General features: G+C 44.8%; 3 protein-coding genes across 3 annotated transcripts in view; 2 read left to right on the plus strand and 1 right to left on the minus strand.

The window, feature by feature from the left end:
- On the minus strand, positions 1-5,177 carry LOC106749336 (kinesin-like protein costa). The gene is made up of 2 exons (XM_014628701.1): positions 4,751-5,177; positions 1-4,570 (listed from the first exon to the last, which is right to left on the minus strand). Exon 2 carries the CDS (start codon positions 4,528-4,530, stop codon positions 1,951-1,953), a length of 2,580 nt encoding a protein of 859 aa, XP_014484187.1. The 5' UTR covers positions 4,531-4,570; positions 4,751-5,177; the 3' UTR covers positions 1-1,950.
- Positions 5,178-5,696: 519 nt separating this feature from the next.
- LOC106749337 (splicing factor 3B subunit 6-like protein) lies at positions 5,697-6,790 on the plus strand. The gene is made up of 3 exons (XM_014628702.1): positions 5,697-5,849; positions 5,991-6,109; positions 6,199-6,790. The coding sequence occupies exons 1-3, from the start codon at positions 5,817-5,819 to the stop codon at positions 6,422-6,424; spliced, it is 378 nt and encodes a 125-aa protein (XP_014484188.1). The 5' UTR covers positions 5,697-5,816; the 3' UTR covers positions 6,425-6,790.
- A 4,282-nt stretch (positions 6,791-11,072) lies between these two features.
- Positions 11,073-23,946, plus strand: part of LOC106749333 (solute carrier organic anion transporter family member 3A1) — a 138,931-nt gene continuing 126,057 nt past the window's right edge. Inside the window, exon 1 of the mRNA XM_014628697.1 lies at positions 11,073-11,301. The gene's annotated coding sequence lies outside the window, so the exon portion shown is untranslated. The remainder of the gene's footprint in view (positions 11,302-23,946) is intronic.

Raw genomic sequence — 23,946 nt, forward strand, 5'->3', positions numbered from 1 at the left:
TTCGCGTGTAACGTGTGATATCGATTTATTTACAAAATTACAATAAATTACGTTGGAAGAGTGGATCGATACGATCTCGATCAAATTGAAGTCACGGCGATTGGCTCTTCACATGCTACGGATCAATCGACGCTACTTTCTACGCGCGAAACGATGTTAATAATAATAATAATAATAATAATAAAGTAATAATACCGGAGATCAGTATCCATCGAATGTTTCTTTAGCGACGTACATGGACACGCATATTTAATAATAACCAATAGCGACGACGTATGAGCAGTAACTGCGTGCGGCAGAATTATTATGCGTATTGCATCAACAACGGCCGTGTCCGGGGAGTACAACGGCCGAGCGAAGGTCCAATTCTAACCGGCCTAGACCAGGGATTCCCAAAATATGGATCACGATCCACTAGTGGTTCGCGAGAAATTGTAGAATGTTAAATTACACTTCGTTACTTACTGTGGTTTTACAAATTTTCAAGCTTTTTCTCTAAGCTGTCATAAATAGGAAACGAAACACGTTTTTTACTTATATCACATATATATATATATATATATATATATAAAAATAAATAGACTTATAAGATTATATTCAATAAACAATTAAAAAGTAAAGAGCAGCAGTAAAGTAAGTATAAATAAAGTTGTATAAATAAATAATCAATTCACCCTCACCCCCCCCCCCCCCCGCTTTTTNATATCTACTAAAGCTGGTGGGTCGTGGGTTCACATAGGCTTAGGAAACCCTGTCCTCGGACTCAATCGTTAATAGTAATTAAATTGTCGACGGTACTTTCGTTTCAAGCGCAACATCCCGGTTTCTCCGGACTAACATCCATCGTTCGTGAACGGTCGCTCGAGGCCTGAAATTAATTCGGTTATCGATCACTTAACGTATGTGTAATTGAGCATCGCTGTACATAAGGCTCGCGAGAGCCTCTGAGCTTTCTTTTTGACTTTCTGTTTGCTTGTCGCCGCGAAAATCGGAATCAGAAGCGACCGTATCTAGCTACGTCGTCGACGCGACACTTAGAACGCTGAATTGAATTAACATTGGATTTACGAGGACAGCATGCAAGTAGTACGCTCTCGAGTGAGATTCAGGATATTACAATTGGCGGTTATATTGTGCCTAGAGAGAGAGAGAGAGAGAGAGAGAGAAAGAGAGATTAAATTACGAGCTCGGTACTATGACTATGCGCCCTGTGTAATAAATACAACGACATTACTAGCATGCGGTGGATTCCTACTCGCGCGTCTCTCGTCGGGTTACAGTTGTCGCGTCGTCTCGCTTGTCTCGCGAACGAACATCTAACACATCGAGCATGAGTGCATTCTCACGGCGATGTACACTCTTCAAAAACACGGAAAGGATGACTGACTCGCGCGATGGAACTGATATCCTGCATGGTGAATCGTACAGGCCCACGGGAATTATTCTGATCGGGTCGGCGATCGAGAATAAATTCCGTACAATCTGTCGATACCTACACAGTAAGGAAACATTTTGTACTTGTGTTAAGATCGGTCCTTGTTAAAATTCCTGCGTTAAGTTCTCAACACACCCCGTGTATTAATTTAACATATTGCGTTTACGTAATCTCAACATTTTGCGTGGACCGTGTGATATTCGTGTTACTTCTCAACGTGTTCTCTCCGTGTTAAGTCGACAGAAAAATTCGCGTGGACCGTTCGGGACGTGTGTGAAATGTGTTGGATTTGAATTGAATATTGTTTCGTTTGAAACGTTCAGTGTTTTTCACCGTGTAATTTACTCGCGATACCTTCTCGAGGTAACGAGGCGGCGAAAATGTGACGGTACGTGAGAGGGGCGTGTGCGAGGAGGTGGGCGTCGGGTCGGGCTCGCGAAGAAGAGACACCATAGAAGAGAAACGATAGACGACACGATGGACAAGAAACCGGAGACGCTTCCCGACGAGCTCGCTCACTTCTTCCTCTTGTCGCAGTCGGTGGTCTTCTGGATGATCAGCTTGTTCCGCTGCCTCGTCACTTTGGTGGTCGAGCGGGTGTTGGGCGCGATCTGCTTCAGCCCTTGCTGCGGGATCCTACAGGGACTGGCTGTTCGCGGCGGTGTGCCCTTGAGCAGCACCTCCACGTCCGCCAGGCGCTTCTTCAGCGCCCTGTTCTCCCTTTTGTACTTGACGAGCTCGGAGTCCTTGTCGAATCGCTCATGGCCGGAGCTGCCGGTCTCCTCGGCCAAGTACTTGAGCATATGGTGCAGCTTCTCTTCGTACTGCCTCTGCAGCAGCACGATCCTCCTCTTGGCCTCCATCTGCTGCGTCCCCATCTCCCAGTCCTGGCTGGCGATGCGAGCCTCCAGCTCCGTGATCTGCACCTCCAAGTTCTTCGAGCTCTCCTTCAGGTCGATCACCTTGTGGAAGTACTTGACGAAGAGCGTTATTATCTCGCCGTGGGAGAGCTTCTTCAGCCTCTCCATCAGCACCCGCTCGCCCTTCTCGCGCTGAGACTGGTTCTCGCTGAAGAAGTCCTTCCTGCCGCAGATCATCTCGTTCTTATGCTCGATCATCGCGTCGATCGCCTCGATCGTCTCCCCGCACTCCAGCAGCTTACGCTCCTCCACCGTGGTCAAAGTCCGCTCCTTCTGCAGCTTCTCGTCCAGGTCGCATTTCTCGTCCACCAGGCATTCCCGCGTGCGCCTCAGGTTCCTGATCTCGTGCCGCAGCGCCTCCTTCTCGTCCGTGTCCGCGGTTCTCTCCAGGTCCATGGACTTCTCCTTCAGGACGTGGTCGAGATGAGATATTCTCGCGCTGACGTCCAGCAGGTTCTTCTTCTTGTCGGCGCTCTTCGACTTCGCGCTCTGCTGCTTCTCGTCCTCGCTCTCCGACTGCATCTCCTTCAGCTTGGAAGCGGTCAGATTGTACTTCTCCTCGAGCTCGCGGATCTTCTGCTGGTCCTTCGCGAGCTCCTGCTCCAGCTGCTTCTTCCGTTCCTCCTCCTTCTTCAGTTGCCGCTTCAGCTTGTCCATTTGCTTCTTCGACGTGTTCAGCGAGCCCTCCAGCTCGAGGACCTTCTTCGCGGAGTCGCCCGCGATCTGCTTGATCATGTCGATGTCCATCAGACGCTTCTCGTAGTGTATCGCCATGTTTTTGTACAGCTCGATCTCCTTCTTGTGCGCCGACTTCTCCTCCGAGTCCTTGTACGTGGACGCGTTCTCCGCCTGCGCCAGCTGGGTCCTCGTGTTGTAATACTCCTCCTGGAGCTTGCTGCGCTTACGCAGGAACCGTTGCTTCGCGTTGGCGCGCGCGTCCGAATTCTTCATCATGTCCGCGATGAAACGTTGCTTGATCTTGATCGTCGTCTGCAGCTCCTCGATGCGCTTCTGCGCGCCGTCCAAGTCCGACTGGATCTTCTTCACTTGCGTCTGCTTCGCCTCGTTATTTATCGTCAGGGCCTTCAATTCCCGAATAGGCTCGGGTATCTCCGCGGTCTTGAGGGCGTCGAGCAGCAGATCCGGCGAATTGTCGTTCTGCAGCGTCATGAAGTTGTCGTTGAGGTTCACCTCCGTCTCGCGATTGTCCAGATTCGTGCGTTCCGTCGGATGATTCTCGAGAATCGGCTTCTGACAAGGTTTCCGACTGTCGTTGAAGACCAGCACTTCATTGCACATGTCGGACCCGGGCAGCATCGAGTTCCTCCGGGAATTCGGATTCCTCGCCGGTACGGAGCGCGCTATCGGCACGTAATTATTATTCACCGACCTCGCCGCCGGATGTACAATCTCGATGTTCGTTTCTCTGAACTCGTCCTTCTTCGAGTCGATGCTCCTGTCCGTGTCTATCTTGAACTTGCCGATGCATTCGTCCAGTTTCTCCAGGAAGTCCGGGTTTTCCGAACTCGCGTCGCTCTGGTCCTCCTCTTCCTCATCCTCGTCTTCGTCCTCTTCTTCGTCCTCCTCCTCCTCCTCATCTTCGTCGTCGTCAGCATTAGATAATTCGCTTTCGGAGCTGGTGGTGCAGTTAGAATTGAGCTTGAGTTTCATTTGATTCGCAGACTCGTCCGTCTTCTCATCGGTCTCCGTTACTTCCTCGATACGTTCCAACGATCTCCTTATATTCTCTGTATATCCTTGTATACTGGTGGTATCGTCGCCAGATATACATTCCTCGTACTCCTGCTTCATGCACAGCCACTGCTCAATTTGATCCTGATCCGTGTGCGGCAGGATGTTACTTGTCATGAGCTTCGTGAATAAACCTTCCGCATTAGAGACCAGTTTGGACCATTGAGCAGCTGCGAATTCCAATCTGAAGAGATCCGCACTGGAACTACGCTCCCCAGAAGTAGCAGGTGTCATCGTATCGTGTGTCTCGTCCCCGGTCTGTTCGTTCTCCTCCTCGGCCAGTTGATGATGTTCATGGTTGCGATGCTGAAAGGATGGCATCACATTGATGTACGGCGCGTAACACTGGTGATTGTCCAACATAGCTTGATGCTGAACCCACGGCCCGTAATGCATCATTTTATCCGCCTTATGCCACACCATCTAACGAAGATCTCGTCTGTCCGAGTGAGCGTGACAGGACCTGCGAGAGATTTTGGAACTTTCAGTTGTGTCATTGTCGTTACGATCAGTTACGACGATACATAAAAGACCTAACGTCCTCCGAACTTACATAATTCTCCGTTCGAGCGAAATATTAAATTACAGAGGAACAAATTCGTGATACAATTTCGGCGTGTGGATGACAATTGGATATACATACTTGTCTATAGGATTCCTAACCTAATCGGGATCCCCCATGTCTCGTCATGATCATATTTCGAGCTCTACGGCTCCTCCATGTACGTATTTTCACCGAAAATCACTTGGATATTTATCCTGGTTGAATATTTATTTCACAACAGTATAAGTCATCGTCAGATCAGAAGAGCTCTTACTTCGCATTAATAAATCTCGGTTTCTCAATGAAGACCGCAGCGGCTCGTAGCGGAGACCTTGCAATTAACTAAAGGTAACGGTAGTAACGATGAAAGTGACCATCGTGAAATAAAAAGAACTTCGTCGGGCTGTAACTAAAAATGACGATAATTGGACGATTCTGTTTAACAATTTTTTTTTATAAAAATAATCTCTCTCGGCTGCAGAATGAGAATGGAAATTAATCTGTTGCCACTTTCCATTTTCTTTTCTGATAAAATGAAAAGATTTCTCACCCGCTGTTGAATTATACTACTTAAAAAGTGATGGCATTTCTGATCTATTGTTTAGTTTCATTACAGCGTTAATTTCTTTTATTGAGAAATGTATGAAAACATTGGTGATGTCCGTAGGATCCCACATCGAATCTTCGTTAAGGTAAGTGGCGACTCGTAGCGGAGACTTTGGAACTAAAGTCCGTGGCACACGGTGCGTTTTTACCTGCTGGATTATTTGCTGGATGGAAACGCGCCAAATGATATACAGCATTTCTATGTCACATAGTATGTCACTAAATTTCACTAGAATCCAACACGAAAAAAATGCCGCGGGCTTCAATGTGAAACGTTTGCTACGCGTTGTGGTAATCAAAAAAATAATGGATAAATTTAACGATCTATCGCCGGTAAAAATTACGATTATTTTGTCCATGACAGTTATTTGTCCAGTTTATTTCTATTTGTAAAAAAATTCAATGCTTGTCACTTGCAGTACAAGAGATTGGCTACCATGGCTCTGGCCTTGCATTAGCGAGAAGTCATCCCACGCATCTTGTCGTTCCGTGTTTGCGAGGTTGTTCTGAAGTGTTCTCTTCTTTTATAAAATAATCAATAAAATAAACTCTCGCCAAGATGACGATGGCAATGTTGCAACGCCGTGCTAATGTGAGTAAAGAAAAAATTGCAAAATTCATAAGTTATGACGATGATAAATGTTATATTAACGAGACCTAACCTCACGTACCGAAAATATAGCTCCCTGTATTTTTGTTGTTTTCTAACATGAATGAAATCTATATTTTAAAGGTGAGGCTTCCTCCGGAAGTGAACAGGGTATTATATATAAGAAATTTGCCATACAAAATTACGGCTGAAGAAATGTATGATATATTTGGCAAATATGGAGCTATCAGGCAAATCAGGGTGTAAGTAATGTGGTCAATGTAGTTGAATGGAGTAAAAGAATTTCTCTTAACAAATTTATTTTATATAACGAATTTGGTTATTATTTCAGGGGTAACACGGCTGAAACAAGAGGCACAGCGTTTGTCGTGTATGAAGACATATTTGATGCAAAGAATGCATGCGATCACTTGAGTGGTTTCAATGTATGTAATCGTTATCTGGTGGTTCTATATTATCAGAGCAATAAGGCATTTAAACGGATTGATGTCGATAAAAAGATGGAGGATCTGGACAAACTGAAGACAAAGTATAATCTAAACGATGAAAAAAAGTAACCGATTAAGCTATCGTATAAAATATGATATTTAAAGAATATATTTATTAAGATATACAGTATTTTTAACAGTAGGATAAGGAATAGATTACTTGTATTCCTAAATAGTACACTCGGTTGATATATATGGTTCGAAATGATAACTGATGTCCCGTGGGGGAATTTATTTTCTAGCAATTATTCAAAAACAAGTTTTCTTATTGGACATCACCTGCGTTCTAAACTGCATTAAAAAAAAGTGTTCAAACTGTATTGAAATCAAGTGTACAAGTACTATCAGTATACTAGGTTACTATACAATAAAAAATCTTGTGTTAAAAATAACACATTGAAATTTTCGTTACTTTAACAAGGTGAATATATTAATTTAAATATATACTTTTATACCTTTTAACATATTTCCTATGTTAAAGTAATATATAAATTTCAATAGACCGTTTTTAATACAACATTTTTTGCGTTAAGCTGTGTACTGTATATGTGTATAATATTAGTACTAGGTTATTTGTACCAAGTTATTCCAGTAACTAAATTATCCGTACTAGATTACTCGTATCTCTTGTACTTCTAAACAGTATAAGTACTACGAAATCTATGCCGCGCGATACGAATAAACCTGTACATAGTTTTGGTAATTTCGAGATGCACTTTTTACTTCCCTCGTGTTAGCTGAAATCTTGCGCGATTTTAGGCAGATATTATTTCGATCACTTTCCACTTTTGACGCGCGATATTAAAATAGTGTACACTTTGTATTTTATTAATCCGGCCTCGGTGTTAGATTTACTAATTTCGAGCTCAATTTAACACACCGGTCAATGTTAAATCCAACGTCGAGCGGACACGAGACGAGTACTCTCCCCGGGAGCGTATTTTCGCGCGGGACACGATTGCTTCGTGTTCCCCTCCTGAAAAGATACAAAAAAAGCAGGGCGAAAAAATGTCGACGCATTAAAAGGCTGTAATTAATACCACTTTCACAGTCGGTCGCGGAGTGGCATTCCTTTGCTTCCACAGGCTCGGGATGATAGCTATAGTGTTGTCTAAAGCGTCATTCACACCGTTTCGCGTGCAGGTATCGTATAGTTAGACGACGTAACGATGCGGTGTCTGTTCTTAAAAAATTCCAACGACATTACGTTTACTCATCTCAATTAACGCTTTCCACAGATTGCTTCCTGCCTATCGGATTAACGACTGCCATTTGTTAATTGATTACTTTGTAGTCGACGATTACGGTGTATCGGCTTTAATGATCGCCTGTGTGGGCTCTTAAACCTGTGAGAAATTTCACGTTTGAAACAAAGATGTTCTCGATGAGGAAAAAGCGACGCGGGTTTTTGCCAAGGAATTTTTGTATACAAGTACTTCTTATCACACAAGTGTTGTCAAGTATCGAATATAAAAAAGGCATCAACTTACACGAGCTTTTTTTTTAACTAACGGACGCGTCGACATAAATTCTACAACTTACGGCTTATTTTGATTTTAACTTGGAATATAATTCCTTTTGTAAATTCATAAAATCCCAACTTTTTTGTGCGCCTGTTAGTAATTTTTAATATTCCGTCAATTGTTCATTCAGCCTCAGCGATATCTTAAATTAAAGATTCTCCGACTCGAACTTCCTCTGACGTTCTCTCCTCACGTTCGTTTTATCACACGAGACACCGCGTGATTGCGGCGACGCACGTGACTTTTGCAGATACGTATCCATGTCACACCTGTCATTGATAAGTGACACGTGCGTAACTTAATCGCCACGCGGTCTCATCTGCACATCCGCGTTTTGTAAGTTGAGTTCACATACGATCCTTTTACATACCGACCGCGCTTCCTCCTTCTTCCACTTCCCCCTCCTCTTTCGAACATCGTGAAGTATCAACGTCAAAAGCAACGGAGAAAAAAGAACGTTTCTCTCACATCATCTCCTGCTATATCACGATACTCATAATGTCTAATCTAATTAAGTCGATAAGCTGAAAGGGGATTAATGTAGCTCTTGAGATTTTCATTCGAAAGTCTAAAAACATTTTGCTTACTGAAAGATATCACAAACCCGTTCCTTTTAGTCGAACCAATGCGTCGTGGGAACTTCATTCCTTTTTCCTTGAACGCTAGGTCACACACCCATTTCATTCTAAAGGCAAAAACTGCGACCTAGTTCAGGTAAAAAAAAGACAGATCTATCGATAGCGCGTTTTTGTACGCGATTGAAATCGGCACATACGATCAGATGAAGATGGATAATTTTTTTCGAATACCGCGCATACAGGCACACGTCTCACGAGAGAGATTATATTTACACGGCGACGCTATAATCTGATTTAGCAATCGCCATGATTGCAACTACTTTAGATACGTGTTTGTTTAGACGAGAGAGAGAGAGAAACGGTCTTGATCAATCCCTACCGTCAATTGATTTCTATAAAATCGCACGACCGCATGAGCGTACAAGATAAATAAGGACAAATAACGTGACCGTTTGAATATATTTTGCTAATATAACCGCCAAAATGACTTCACCCGTCGATTCCTTAAAACCGGATTTATAAATCCACCTCTTTGAAAACATACGTGGACTAACAACTAATGTTATCATAATTCAATCGATTGATCAAGTTAACCGGAGAGCGAGTTGGCGAGGCCGGCCTTAAGATTATTATCAAAACAATATTCTTTGTCGAATAATAACGATTACTCAAAGGAAGGAAGGAAGGAAGGAAGGTAAACCGAGCGATCGCTCTTCTCACCAGTAGAACGCTATTTTTTCCCCGTGCAATCGAACGAAAAAAAAGAGGAGGTTTCGCGGCGCACGAGCGCGCGTTATCAGCGGAGAGGCCTCGTATCGGCCGCGCATCGCGCGGCGCGCGCGCGCGATATTAATCGCGTAGCGGCGCGCGGTATATCGCGAGGGAACGCGTGTGCTGCGTGCACGCACGCGTGCGCCCATCGACGCACCCACACGCGGCTGTCGCGGCCAGGCGGGCGGTCTAGCCCATTCGATTTCAGTCGAAAGCGAAAACCCGCTTGGCGTTCACCGGCAAGTGTCGCTCGCTCGCACGTTCGTTCGCGCTCGTTTACTCGCGCGTCCTTTCGCGAGACGTCGCGAGCGCTCTCGATTTCTCTCTCTCGCGCGCTGCCTCCTCCACCACTACCGCGTCGTCATCGTCGGGACCGGGAGCTTCGCAGAGGTCACATCGGGTCGCACCGGCGCGTCACCGCGTCCTGTGAACGACACTGATAGCAGCGGCTTTCGCCAGCCGTCACATGTCGTACGACTGCTGCGGCAACGACGCTCGCGTCGCCGGCGACTCGTTCGTCACCGCCCTGCGCAGCGCGCATCGTCTCCTCTACGAGAGCCTGCACGACCTCCTCCTCCTCGTGGCCGACCCGGAGCATCGCTCGTCGTGGCTGTCGCTCGACGTCGTTCCCCTCGCCATCGGCCTGCTGCTGTTGTCGCTGCTCATCGCCTCAGGCCGCTTACCACGTCGCGCCGAAAGTCACTAGATCCGCCGGGCCGGGCGCGCCGATGATTATCGCACGGTGCACACAACGCGGAGCACTCGGTCGGGCTGTCACACGGCCGGGAGATAATGCTGGCGCCGCGGGGGGTCGCCAGCCTTAATCCCCCGTCGGGGCGTTATCCTGCGGACGATACGGGCGTGTCGATACGCGAGCTCCGGGACATTGGAGAACGAGATATGCGGCACGTTCAAGGACACCGGCGCGTTGCTCGCGGACGGACTCACGTTGCGCTCTACAAAGTCACTAGAGCGTGTCGCGACAGAGCGCGTTCGCCGGCGACGCGATAATCGCCGATTTCGCAGTGGCGTGCGAGTAACTCTTATATTTATATATATCTCTCTCTCTCTTTCTTTCTTTCTTTCTCTATTTATCTGTCTATCTATCCACTCTGTCTCTTTCTATCTCTATCTCGCAAATAAATGTCTACGAAAGACGTGCAGCTGGGTATTTCTGTCGACCTGATGTACACTCAGCGCTCGTTGTCTGCCTATCGCGAGCTAGCTATGTAAATACGCCGCGTACCGTCGACGAGCATCATTCCCATGATTCCCCATGCTGATACGTCGACAATCGCTCTGTCGGGGTTTCGGCGATTCCCCGAAGTAGGCCGAGTCGACCACCATTTTCGGTGCTCATCGGTAGTTTGAGCTGTTTCTCTATCTCGTGAGCTCGCGAGAGGAGCTCTTCGTCGTCAATATTCGAGTCAACAGGATTCGATTTGTCCGCCTTGGATATATCAAGAAGGTCCCGATATCCGGTCCGGAATATCGGCCTTCGTCGTCGTGTGTACGCGTATCCGCGATTACAACGTAACGATTCGCGTTACACGCGCAAGGGTCATGCGCGGGGGTCTGGCTCGTCGCCTGGAAACGCGGGTGTAAGCATCGGGGCTCCCTTCGGCCGCGGGCATCGACTAGCGCGATTCAAACGTCGCCGCCGTCTCGCGCTTAGTTGTCGTCGTCGTCATCGTCTAGTCGGACGCGCGATTCATGGGGGACGCAAGGTGACGGGCGAATAGCAACGCACGCCGCCGGTTCCAGCGGTGCCGCCGTTTGATTGGCGAATACGCTCGGCCGTTGGATCACGTGAACGCACGAACTTCAGTTCGAACGCGCGCGGCTATGTGCGTCGCGTCGGCCGCCGCGAAATTCTATCGAACGCGAGTCATAGTGCGTCCACCGTCGTCCTCGACCTGCCCGTCACCGTTATCTTCGTCATCCTCGTCAAGGTGGATGTCGTGGGACCTGCAGCAACGCAAATGAAGCAACGACTGACGCCGGGGAGATGCGACGTCGTTCACCATGTAGCAACGGCCCGTTGCTCTTCGTCCACTCGTCGCCTCGCATTGAGGTTAGTGTGCATGCTCGTGTGAACGAAAGCGGTCTTTCCCGCAAATTCGCCGAGACGATCGCGAAATCGCGAACCTGAGAACGATGTGAAGGAGCGAACGCAACCTTGCGATTTATTCTGGGTAACGATCCACAGATTTGTATGTACTACCAGGTCGTTAACTCTTACGGAAAATGGTTCCGAAAGATATGTACGGAATCGTATAAATAGTATGACATTCACGTCTCATTGTTCGTAGATATCAGCCATATTAATGTATCCATTACCATCCTTTTCCATCAGACAATATAAAACCTAAAACCGGGACATAAGACGTTTTTAAGATATCTTAAAGACGCCTTACTTAAAGACGACTTTAAGACGACGAAATTACATGGTCGATCCTGAGATAGGATAAATTCGACCGTCCATTTCGTGCTTTCTTACATCTGGGCGCCATCTTGGTGCCAACGAATTTTACGCACTTGTATGTGCGTGTCGATATTCGAATTTGCGGTAGAAACGTAATATTATCGTTACATTTGCAATTTAACAGGTATTTATCTATTAAAATTTTTATCTCCGTCGAAATTTTAAGCGTATATGTAATGCATACGTGTATGACACACTGATATATCATATATTTTATTATATACTTTGTATATATAAAGATTTCATATCTTTTGGATGTGTGACACACACACAGAGATATATTGTTTAACGATGCCTCGAATTTGAGCAAAACTTACGATGCCAGTTCGAGGCATCCTGTGATCAGTTATCGACGTGCAACTGGGAATCGGTTCTCGAGTCGGTTAACTGAGGTCGGGCAGGTGATCGTTAGTTCAGCGCGCAGGTAACCGCAACGGCAAGAATGCAGTTAGAACCGGGTATTGTCGCTAATTATCCTCCATTTGTGGACAAACCCGTCACACTCGATCGAACTTCGTCGATTACTAAATAGCATTATTTGAGTAATCGTCGAAATTACCGACCCCGTAAAAAATTTCACGTTTTATATTTGGTTATAACATTCCCTGTTAAAAATTTTACGCCTTATATTTGGTTTCCTATATTTATACACAGTAAAAAATTTCGTGAACATTGGAGTTGGAAAAACTGATCCAATGTAATTTTGCATTATGCATATGTTGACAAAGTGAATGTGTTAATTTAACATTAGATTTGTGCACTTTTTCTCCATGTTAAAATGATAATATTTGAACGGATCATTTTTAACACGAAATTTTTCACTGTGCAGAGGTGATTATTTCTACTTAGCCAGCGCGAATCTTCGTTTCACATGATTTGTTTTGACATCGTAAAAATATCGGTGCGACGGCATTAATATAAACGTGTTTTTACGGTATTAACACGGTTCGCTTAGAGACACTGGCTAATGTTTTCATCGACAGTAAAACACGTAGCTTTCATTACGGACAATACCTTCTCTCAGGACAATACCGTAAAATATTTTTTCCTGTACCTGTAAGGTTTCTAAAAGCAGCGTATCGAATATTCTTGGATAGTTGTTAAACATTTATCACTTCTTTTCGCTCGAATACTGTCTACATCTGACGTGAGAAGACGTACAGGCTTATATATATAACAGTATTAAATTGAAAACGAAAATCTTTTTATGAAGTCTTGAAAATGTCACTCGTATCGATAAAAGATATTCATCTTTGATGTCGTCTCTTCAGAAACAAAATTAAAATTGGAATCGACACTTTTATCTGCCGATCGGAAAGATGGATAAAAACGAAGAGATCTTTTCTATCTCAATGTGATGAAACGTAAAATGTCACTAATAATAGTAACAAACAACTTTCCCAGAAAATTTACTCGTGCCAACTAAGTTTAGCGGGTAAACAACCGCAGCAAAAAAACTCGATACAATTTTAGAATTATTTTCCTTAAAATATAGCGATTTTTTTTCCTCAAAGTGTATTCATGCCATGCTTTTTCGACGTTATGTCGATATAATACCTGGGTTTTTCGGAAATTCCGTTAGAGAGACAGGTGCGTAAATTTCCGCCCATGAAACGATCAACATTCAGAGAAAAAATTAATCAGGAACTAAAATCTAACTGTGGCAGCTAAAATAGAGAATATATTAAATCAAATAATAAAAATGTTTTATGGAAAATATGAATTAAATAAAGTGTTTTACTTATGATTTTAAAGTTTCGGAAAAAAAAAACAGTTTTTCCATTTTTCCGCGGGTTTCTTCAGCTTCTGTTTCGAGAGTAGAAAAATTCGTTTAAAACAATTCATGTGTGTTCGGTTAAACCTACCAGGCTTATTTTATTCCGTAAAAAAAAAATAAACCGAAAAAATTGGAAAAACCCTGGTTCGTCTCCAAAATTTTAAAACTAAAATTTTACTTATCTTAAAGGCTAAATGTTCTCTTTGGGCTTTATATCAACATTTTTTTTACTTCTGTAATTTTTTCCTAAATTATACTATTTTGCCAGCTCCCCTCCTCCCCCCCCCAAAAGTATTGGATAATTTTCGGTAAGTTACCGTTTGGATTAGGTCATTTCCATTGTTTAGCGGCGATCTAGTCGAACGCGTGTCCCAGCCGAATCTCTCGAGAGATCGAATCGCACGGATGATCGGTAACTTCGGCCGGGTCATATCCCCGGAGGGGAGAGGAGTATTCGTGGTACTCTCTGCGACGCGATATTCGGAATCGAGCAGGTGCTCCCGCCGCGCTGGGTACTCAGGTGAGCGTGTTTATTCGCCGTCTGGATAAACACGACGCCACGCTGCCGGCATTCTGCGTCGCCTCTGCACTCTCGCGCGCTAATGCGCGACTTCATTCGAAGACCCAGACCTGCTCGCGACGAAGCGCCGAGAGAGCTTGTATAGCCTTGGTACGCTCGGCTCGCGTGAGTACTCGCGCATAGCGAGCGAGGATGCGCGTTCTCTAAGCTGTGTCCGAAGATTAGAGCCGACGGCCGCGAGATTTATCGCACACATCGACCCGGCACCGTCCGCTCGCGCGTGATATCAATCTCTTTCGATTCGAATGAAGAAATAACGACTTCTTTCGGGATAATCGACTTCGTTAACGAGTCACGTCGGCATCGTCATCATCGCAGAGGTCAGATCCGCCGACTGCGACCCGGTGCGCGGTGTACCGAGACGTTCGCGAAGTAAGCAGAAATAAACGTACCGAATGGATCGGTAGCGAATGCGCGCCGGCCAGGCAGGCAGGCAGAAAGACGGAAACGGCGGTGGACAGAATACCACGTGCACTGCGCGCGACGACTTCCTCTAGCCGCGTACAAGCGCACATACAACGAAAATAGACGCAGAAGGAAGCGACGACGACCGGAGCGAGGTTTCGCTCGGCGGGACGCGCGTGTGTATAAGAAAGAGAGAGAGAGAGAAAGAGATATCCGCGTCCGGGGGACTTTGTTCTCGCGTCTCCGTGTAAATCGAAGCGCGTTTAACGTCGAGATTTACTCGAGATCCGCCGGTGCGTTTTGAGATCGTTTCTGCGAACGTTGGTGTATTAATTGAAGCATAAGTCATCGGAAACAATATCGGGAGAAAGAGGGACAAAGATTCTGCCTTGGATTTCGTTCACTTGAACTTTTACTTGGCCGATTCAGCTAATTGATAATAATAATATGTAACATAATATCTAAAAAATATAAAAATGAATACCGAATAATATAAGAATAATTATTATAATTACTATTATTGTTATTGAGAGCATTAATTTCTTCTAATTTTCACCAGTTTTTCACCAGTAATTTCCCAATTATTTATACATTTACAATTGAAATGTGTTGTTTTACGTTCTTAATCGACGTCAGGAGCATCGAGGGAGTTTAAAGAGTCTATTTCGGGGCACCCCCGGGGGGCTCGTTCACGTCGCAGGTCGGCGATCCCCTCTGGAGCTCGCCGGTCGTATTCCGCAAAACGTGGATCATTAATCGGAACGTCGATCGCGACGAGGGCAGGAAGAGGGTGCGATGGGCGTCCAGCGAGCGAACAGCGGGCGAAGGCGTCGCGTCGGGGGGGCCGCCGAAATAAAAATATCCGCGTGCGACTTGTGCACCGGAGCTTTACGGTTGCGTCTTATCCTGTTTACGGCGCCACTCGTCGTAAACGCGGAATTGTTTCGCCCGTTATTCAGTTTTATTTCAGGGCCGCGAGAGCTGCTCGCCGGTGTCCTTAGCCCCGGTATGCCAACGACGATGGTCGTCGTCGTCGTCGTCTCAGGAAACGATATCTGAAAATTAGCGAAATCGGCCGGGGCGAACGATTATTACTACTCGACAATAATCCCGAGTACAGTGGGCGGCCCCGAATGATGATAACACGGCCGATAAATTTTTTTGTCGTTCATAAGACGAGGTATTTCGTTTATAGTCAACGACGTCGAATGTAAAAATCGATCGTCACCGAAAGAACCACTGGAACTTCGGAACCGCCGTACACACAAGAGAATACTCATTACGGACTTATTCTCATGCACTCCTATTACACTCGGCGTAATAATAGCGCGTTTAATCATTTCCACGTCGAGCGCAACATAATATCGACGTAGGTCGCGACGAGCACGCATGCACGCACGTGAAAATGATTGACAGAATGCCGGAGCAACAGCCTTGTCGTAAACAATTAAGCGCTGTCGCAGATGCGTGTGACGAAACCGGCCAGGTCTCTCTCTCTCTCTCGTCCCGTGTAGCATGGCCGTTGGTACCGCCACGAGGAAATTATTTCTATCGGCAGATGCCATTAGCATGCATAGGTTGCGCGCGTTCGCGGTTGCATATTATTATAAGTTCGTAATGAGTATTCCTGTTACAATAGCGCAGTCCCCCCGAAGTCAGTGGTTCTCGCACGACGATCGATCGATCCTCCGGACGAGCGCAGCGCCCGTTGTATCGGTTTGCTAATCCGCTATCGAGCGCGATATATCGGGAAAATAGCGACACTGAGCACACGCGAGTGTGGGGAGCGTTTTCCTTCGCGCATTACCGCACCGAATATCGACATCACCGAGCGCCACCGCGCTATGTTGCATTGCTGCTATTGTATTGCGCAGAGAATCGTGTATCGGGAATACTTACGCGCGGCACAGTTTTAATTCATTCATTCTGCCCATTCCGTTCCTTTCTTGTGCATCGAATGAACCGCAGAACCGACCCACTTGGATCACTCCAAGCGTAGATACGCACCGTCACATTTTGATTCGTTGCGCTTCCCCGAAGGCTCCGTGAGGACTTCGGAGCGCAATTATTTCGAAGCGCGATAGTTTGGAAATAAGGACCGTTCAAAAAAATTTTTCCATTTCTCCACGGATGTTTCCGGTTCCTTTCGTAAAGATAGAAAAATTCGTTCAGAAAAATTCACGTGTGTATTCCGGTTAAAACCTGCCACATTTACTTTTTCCCGAGCCTTCAAAACTATAATATTTCTTATATTTTCTCGTTGGCATCGCAGTTTTACAGGGGGCAGAAATCTCTCGAAAAAATGTCTCGAGACGCATCACTCTGCAAAAACAAAATAGATATATACTTACCTTCCTTAATTATTAATCACCAAATGAACATTTTGTTATATAGTATTTGAAAATTACATATAAAACTCGAATATACGGCAATTAATTTATTATATCGCAAACATAATTATTATTTCAACATGTTGCCAATTTTAGTGTTTTCACGGCCACCTGCGAGTTAATCGTATGCTCTTCCGCTCGAAGATCCCAATTATTTCACTCAAACGCGACGTGGTGTTCCTGGCCGAATATGATCGATCGAATTATCCTCGACGACGACGCGCGACGAGCGCGGGTAACTGGCAATGAAACAGCCACGTCCGGCGCGCCGGCTCGGAAAAGACGCGATTCCACGCTATTAAAAAATTAATTACACCTTGTGTCGAAGGGGCAGGAAGAGAGAGAGAGAGAGAGAGACATACAGAGAGGATGGCTGGTTGGTTCCATTTCTGCCCGGTTCCGTCACGCTTGCCTGAATATACACACGCGAATTCAGAGCACCCCTCTGTATTCCACACGTGCCGCCGAACAGACGGCGGATTTTATCGGCCGCGTGTGTATTTACGCGTGTGTGTCGCTCCGACGTTCTTCTTTCCGTCGTGCGCAACACACAAACGCGGTTTAACGAGCGTGAACATCGCGGCAGCGGCGCGGGAAATGCCGCGAGAAATACCCGGAATAACGTCGCCTATTCGAGGGTGGTGTAGTTCGCGCGCGCGCGAGACCTTTAATAAAGAGCGTCGTCTTTTTTTAATTGCGGCCGCGACTCGCGCGCGTATTTCTACCCTCGTCGCTTCCGACCGACGATGTGATAAGTTCGGGTTTTTAACACTCCCAGCCTTTCGTCGCCGCGACGCGACGCGTCACGCTTTTTCCCTTCCTTCTTCCATCCTCGCAAAAAAATATCAATTTGCCTTAACACGTATAAAATGTCGTGATTAGGCGAAAACATATATTCGGCTAGATAAGGAGCACCCTCGAATTCTTTCGACTTTCGCAATACAGTCTTAAACGCGGAGAAAAAAGGGAAATATCTATCGATTTCAAGGTTAATCACCGAGCGTGGTTATTAGACTTACGTAACAGTTAGGCGGTCGCATTACGTTAACAATTACGATACAAAGTAAAGCCTCCCCCCCCCCCCCTTTCTCTCTCTCACTCTCTCTCTCTCTCTCGTTCTTGCTTTCTCTCTTTATTTCTCTCTCCGCTTTACCAAACGGAGAGTTAATTGCCGCGCTATTAAACGTCCGTCGTAGCTGCGCGTATCTCGTTATATCCAGCAATTTCGTTTCTTCACACTGGAAATGCGTCACAAGCATTATCGGGTAAATTGAAAGCATTAGCGTAGCGAATCGAAGGTTAGCGTTCGGCCACGACTAAGAAGGCAGCTGCGGTTGCGCCGCTATTCGGCCTCGTCGGGCTTGTTATCCTTTTATCGTAGCGTTACGTGGCAGGTAAAGTCGTATGCTTTCATTGTGCCACCCCGCGTATGACATATAACCTCGTCCGATATTCATCATTCTTCTCAGGACCGTCCGGCCGTTGCTCGTCTCCCTGGAAATCGCACCGTTAGGTTTCACTTGTTGTCCATTGATCTTTCGCAATGATGCAACCGGTATTATAGCGTAAATAGATAATTTAAAATTCGGTAATGCACAGGGTGAAGCAATAACCGCGTTGGGTATCTTCGGGAAATAAAAATATTTCATTAATTACTAGATAAAGATGAAACAAATTTATATTTATAGGAGAAGATTTATATTGATGCAATTTCTGTGAGATGAGTTTCTCTTATATTCTCGTATTTCGAAGATATTCAGGATGGTAAATTGCCTCATCTTGTATAAAGATACATCTGATAATCCAACAAAAGCCGAAAAATCTAAGATGAAAGGATTGAACATTCGGAAATTTCGTTTTCGCGATTAGCATCTTGCAAATGGCCTGACGAATTCTTTATTAAAGTTCAAGTATCGGTAATTGCGAAACACACCTGATAAATAAGCGATCTCCGAACACGGAACATCGCTCTATCGAATGCCAAGATGAAATTGGCAACTCGCGAGTGTCGCGGCTCGTCTTTCCACGCAAGATTTTCACGTAGGTTCAACGTACTCGATGATAAGGGCTTTGCATGTGCACGCGACGTCATATCGCTAATAGAGCAGGTCTCGATCGAGGCTGCCGTAGCGCGATAATGAAACAAATGAAAAGAAATGACAGCGCAGATGAAGACAAATGGTCCTCGGTACTAGTCTCGATCTCCTAAAAGTAACGCAGAAGCGGGACGATTCCACTCTGGACGATAAACATCCGACCGAGGTTCTTTTTATGAACGTTGTAATTTTCGAGTTTTTGCGATTTTTTTCAAATTTCCCATCGGGTCGATCGTCGATTGACACGAAAATAATCCAGCAAAGATTGCCATGGAAATAATCCATGAATCTTTCGCGAAAAGCCACAAAATAAAACATTTTCTGTTAAAAAATAACACAATATGTATTAGAAAATACACAAATATATTGTTAAATTAATTAATTAGCATTATAAGATTTTAACACAAGTGCAAAATGTTTTTTTACTGTGCTCCCATTTATTTCCGCGAAAATTAAAGCTCGTACGTAATTGAAATTTCGTTTCTATACATTCTATTAAATTTCTCGTCGAGAATTCTTTCTTGATGTATTTTCACTCCTTCGCCCTTTATTTTTTCGGATGAGAGCTCGAAAAAGAGCGCGCGTACGTGTGTGCGCAAGTTGTTTCAAGAAAATTTCATCCACCTTGGAAATTAAAGCGCGAACGTAAAACTTTCATCGCATTACTACGTTTGGAGCGGCCACGTCATTACCTCCGGCCATCGGAGGTCCGCTTGATGCAAATATCCCGCTCGCGTGGCCACGAAAACGGCACTTCCTGCCATATTAGGTGCTTATCAGCCACAGTGGAAATTTTGGTGTAGAAAGCGAGCCAAGCCGCCGCTCGAAATCGTTCACGTCGAAACGCTTATCTCGGCCTTTTTTTTTTAACACCGTGGTCTCTCGCTTCGCGGCGACTTCAGTCGAATCTGCTCGAGTCCGGTGAAAGCTCAAACTTTGCATTTGCAAGTAAGATACAATCGCTAAGTGGAATCGATGCGAGAGAACAGCGGCAACTTCGAGATAAAAAATCCTTGCTCGTTGATTTCCGCGCAATAAAATATTTCCCGCCTCACCCCGGCTCTTGGCGTTCGGCAAAAACGATCGCTGTTTATGCGCGGAAAGATGTATCGACTCATATACAGGGTGTTCACACAAGATGTTCTCCGCGCTGCAATGAGACTTTCTTTAATAAAAACGCTAAGGTCGCCCATGACGATTGTATTAATTAGTATACTGAGATCTGTGTGATTTACACTGTAAATCCAAATGTTATTTTTCCACGCATGAACGTCTAAAAATGATACATTCGACTGAAGCTATTTTTATATGTTTTTTTGCTGATTTAGCTTACGTTATTTAAAACGTTTAATTGTGTTAAATTAACACGTTAAATTATGATGTATTAAGTTAACACGTCCAATCGTGTTAAATGACGTGATTTAAAACGGCAAGATATGTGTAAAAAATATGTAAGGAGAGCTTCAGTTAGAGGATTTGCAGTGTTATTCTTTCACTTAAGTGTGTTTTTCGATGCGAACTTTATTTTGAAATGGAATTTCAGTCAAAGAGAAATTGACCGCCAGAAAATATTTTTCAAATTAAACAATAAGCTCTCGTAAAAAAAAAATGTGGTTGCAACGAAATTTCCGCTTCGTGAGAATCGACGGTAAATTACACGGAAGATTCTCGAATGAAAGGCAATACGGGGAATCTGGGACACACTATATTTCGCGCATGTTTTGACGTTCCGCTTGATACGGGACAGACCTGGATAACGAAGGCGGCTCGATCGGTATCGCGAGAGCCATGAATAAAGTCGGCGATTTGAATAAAATGCTCGTTAAAATGATTTGTCCTCCGTCGGTCGTTCGACTTTAAACGAGGCCCCCTAAACTCGCCGCAAATATTTGGCGGCGGTCCTTCTCTGCACCGCGAATTTTCATTCTCACCGCTCGTAAATCTCCGCGCGGGCGAATGCGCGCTCGCGGCGACTTTTTGCCCCCGACACTCGGGAAGCCCTCAGACGATCGGCCGAACTTAAATTACGCTTAATTTAATTCGCGGGGTCCGCGCGATTAAGCGCGATATTTCGACGTCGCGCGATGCGCGTCTTGGATTTCGCCGGTTAAGTCGCCCGACGTGAATACCGTACGCGTCGCCGGTATTTTCACCACGCGCGTCGATATCCGCGAATTTCCAGTTGCAGAAGATAGTGTGAGTAAGAGATAGATAGGTAGATAGATAGAGAGAGGCAGGAATAGATTCGACACATTTAGCACCTCGTTCCATGTCCTGGAAAAAAAAGCGGGTCGCGTGGACGGTTCGATCGTCGTCAGGACAACATTTGCTTGGCAAGGACGACCACTGTCGTCGGTGTCCATTGGCCTAAATCGCAGTCTAGCTAGTCACTACGTGCAGCATGCTAATTCGGACGAGGAGAAATGCTAATACTCTGCATCTTATTTCAGCACGACGGTTTCTCTTTCTCGCTCTCTCTCTCTCTCTCTCTCTCTTTCTTTTTTTCTTTCGATACTTGTCAACGCCGTGAGTACGTTAATTTAGACGTGTTTTATTTCATTTCACCAACCTGATGCGCTCAATGTGCCCTACGCGGAAAAAAGAAATTAGCTGTCCATGTAATACAAATGAAATTTAATTGTGAGAGGTAAAAACTGAATACAGAGACAAAGAGAATTCGCTGAATGAACTAAATTTCAGTTGTGTTATATGGACAATTAATTTTTTATCAGTGGGAGCTAGTTTTAGCTGTGTGGGGGCTAATTCTTTTTTCCGTATACCTAACAATTTCCAGCGTTTCGCAACATTCGCTTTCGCTCTTTCGTCGGCGTCTTCGCCAAACTGCGCAACCGGAATCGTAAGATTCGATCTACCGATTAATTTTTTACAAATTCCTCGCTATTATAGATTTTAGAGAAATCGTTTTCCCTCTCGTTGCCTGTTTTCTTCTCTCGTAGCATCATTGCACTCCGTAACGACGGTTGAGTCGTGAATCTTGAATAGGGGACACGTTCAATTACGTTGTTAGTAACTTAATTACTATTCAAGGGGAATCGAAAAAATATCGGCGTAAGGAAATTAATCTGGTTTAACGATAATATCGGATGAATCGCGGGCGCGCATCGTCGCGAAGCACATTGAGTTTCCTACATCCACGATTCTCTCTCTCCCTCTCTCTCTTTCTCTTGCGAAGTAATAACAGGTTGTAAATCCTGTACACACGTACGCCAGGAACTAATTACGATCTTGAATATCGAGTTTCTCCGCCTCGCACTTCCACTTTCGTAAAGGAGCTGCTGCGCGGCGGCGCGTTCATGCGTCGAGAGATAGAGAGAAAGAGACGACGACGACGACGATGGCGGCGGCGTCGGTGTCCGCAAGTCAGTCGGAGCCGCGTCGTGAAAAATTCGGCGTGTTCATGTAATATTTAGTACCCGCAGCATGTGAGAATGGACAGAATCTGAAATCATCATGAATACGTCGCGAGCGGAAAAAAAAAGAAATCAATTATATGTATTACTTTAGCACAGGATCGCTCTAATGGAAATTAACCAATTAAGTCTCGTAAATCGTTCACGGTATCCGTCCGTCCGTCCGTCCGTCCATCTGAATGTCCGTCTGCCGTCCGTGATAATCGCACGGAACATTTCGCGCGTCGGAGGATAGCCGGCGGATAAAATCGCCAGTCGACTTCGGCATCGAATACGCAATTTACACGCATTTAGCCGTGCGATTTGGATTGCAGATGTTACTTGTACAAAAACTACGTTGAAAAAAATTAGTATCAATTCAATACTTATATTCTCATATGTAAACAAAAGAGATTGTATATTTTATTAAAACCATTATATTCTTGTTATTCAAGAATAATTTTTATAAATTGAGAGAGAAATTATTGGACAGAAAAAACGGTATCCTTAAATTGATACAATTTTTAGTTTGAAGATATCGTCCTTTCTACTCAATATTTTTTCCTCTCAATTCATGAAATTTATTCTTGAATAACGAAAATATGATATTTTTAGCGGAATTATATAAAATTCCTTCATATAAGCAAGTTTTATCTTCATAAAAGATTACATATTCTTGTTTATATATGTGAGAATATGAATCTTAAATTGATATTAACTTTCTTTTCCGTGTACGTGGGAAACGCGCTCGATAATAATTATATTGAATTAAAAAACAATTGGTCGTAAATATAAATAAATTAGATTGAAAAATCAAAAGTAAAATTGAATGAGGCCCTTTGTAACAGCGCGGAAGTAAGTGGGCTGATTTGGTGCACAATTGGTCGTGTTATCGCGATTTGAGATTTTTCTCGCGCAACTTTCGCGATAGAAGATCGTAGAACGCAACGGATTTGCGGGTCGCGCAATACGACGAACGTCGTGATTACGAAATGCGCGAGAAAGTACACACAAATACAGAGTGGGCCAACAGTCGATTATTATATCGAATTTTTTAAGGTTTTAATGCAATCTGTAAAAGTAATCTTAAAATATATCTGCAAGAAAGTGGTAAATTTTTCAAATTAGTAACCGACTTTTGGACCACTCTGTATATCTATTTTATAGAATGTGTCAGTAGAAAAATTGCTTGGAGTGATACTTGGTATTTGTCGGTTATTAATAAACTTAATAATCCAACTCGCATTCCTTATCTCGAGCGAAGTAACGCTCACCGGAACTCGATCGCGAGGTGCGCCAAGCTCGTTCCGCGAAGAGGTCGAGAGCAGCGCTTCTCTCTGGTCTATCCGCGAGTATTTATGCGTGACAGGTGCGTTAATCTATGGGCGATTCCGGCGCCGCGGCTACTCGCGCGATTCGCAAAATAGACCGCGTCACCCCGAAGTAGCGCAGACTGTGCAGAGCTATCGGTCGAGATCGGAGCTTCGCGTTTTGCCCCGGGATGCAAATCGCTCCGTTCAAATCAACCGAGATGACTCTCCCTTCGTGACTCTACGGAAATAAACGCTCGAAGTTA

Source organism: Dinoponera quadriceps, unplaced genomic scaffold (genome assembly GCF_001313825.1).
Source record: "Dinoponera quadriceps isolate SergipeBrazil2010 unplaced genomic scaffold, ASM131382v1 scaffold3579, whole genome shotgun sequence".
Classification (NCBI taxonomy): Eukaryota; Metazoa; Arthropoda; class Insecta; order Hymenoptera; family Formicidae; genus Dinoponera; species Dinoponera quadriceps.

What these genes read in the sequence shown, in the direction of transcription:
- LOC106749337 (XM_014628702.1), top strand. Translation starts at nt 5,817, where the DNA reads ATGACGATGGCAATGTTGCAACGCCGTGCTAAT. An exon ending in TGTTGCAACGCCGTGCTAAT is followed by an intron (nt 5,850 to 5,990) that starts GTGAGTAAAGAA and finishes TATATTTTAAAG; the next exon opens with GTGAGGCTTCCTCCGGAAGT. An exon ending in GCTATCAGGCAAATCAGGGT is followed by an intron (nt 6,110 to 6,198) that starts GTAAGTAATGTG and finishes TTATTATTTCAG; the next exon opens with GGGTAACACGGCTGAAACAA.
- LOC106749336 (XM_014628701.1), bottom strand. Translation starts at nt 4,530, where the DNA reads ATGGTGTGGCATAAGGCGGATAAAATGATGCATTACGGGCCGTGGGTT.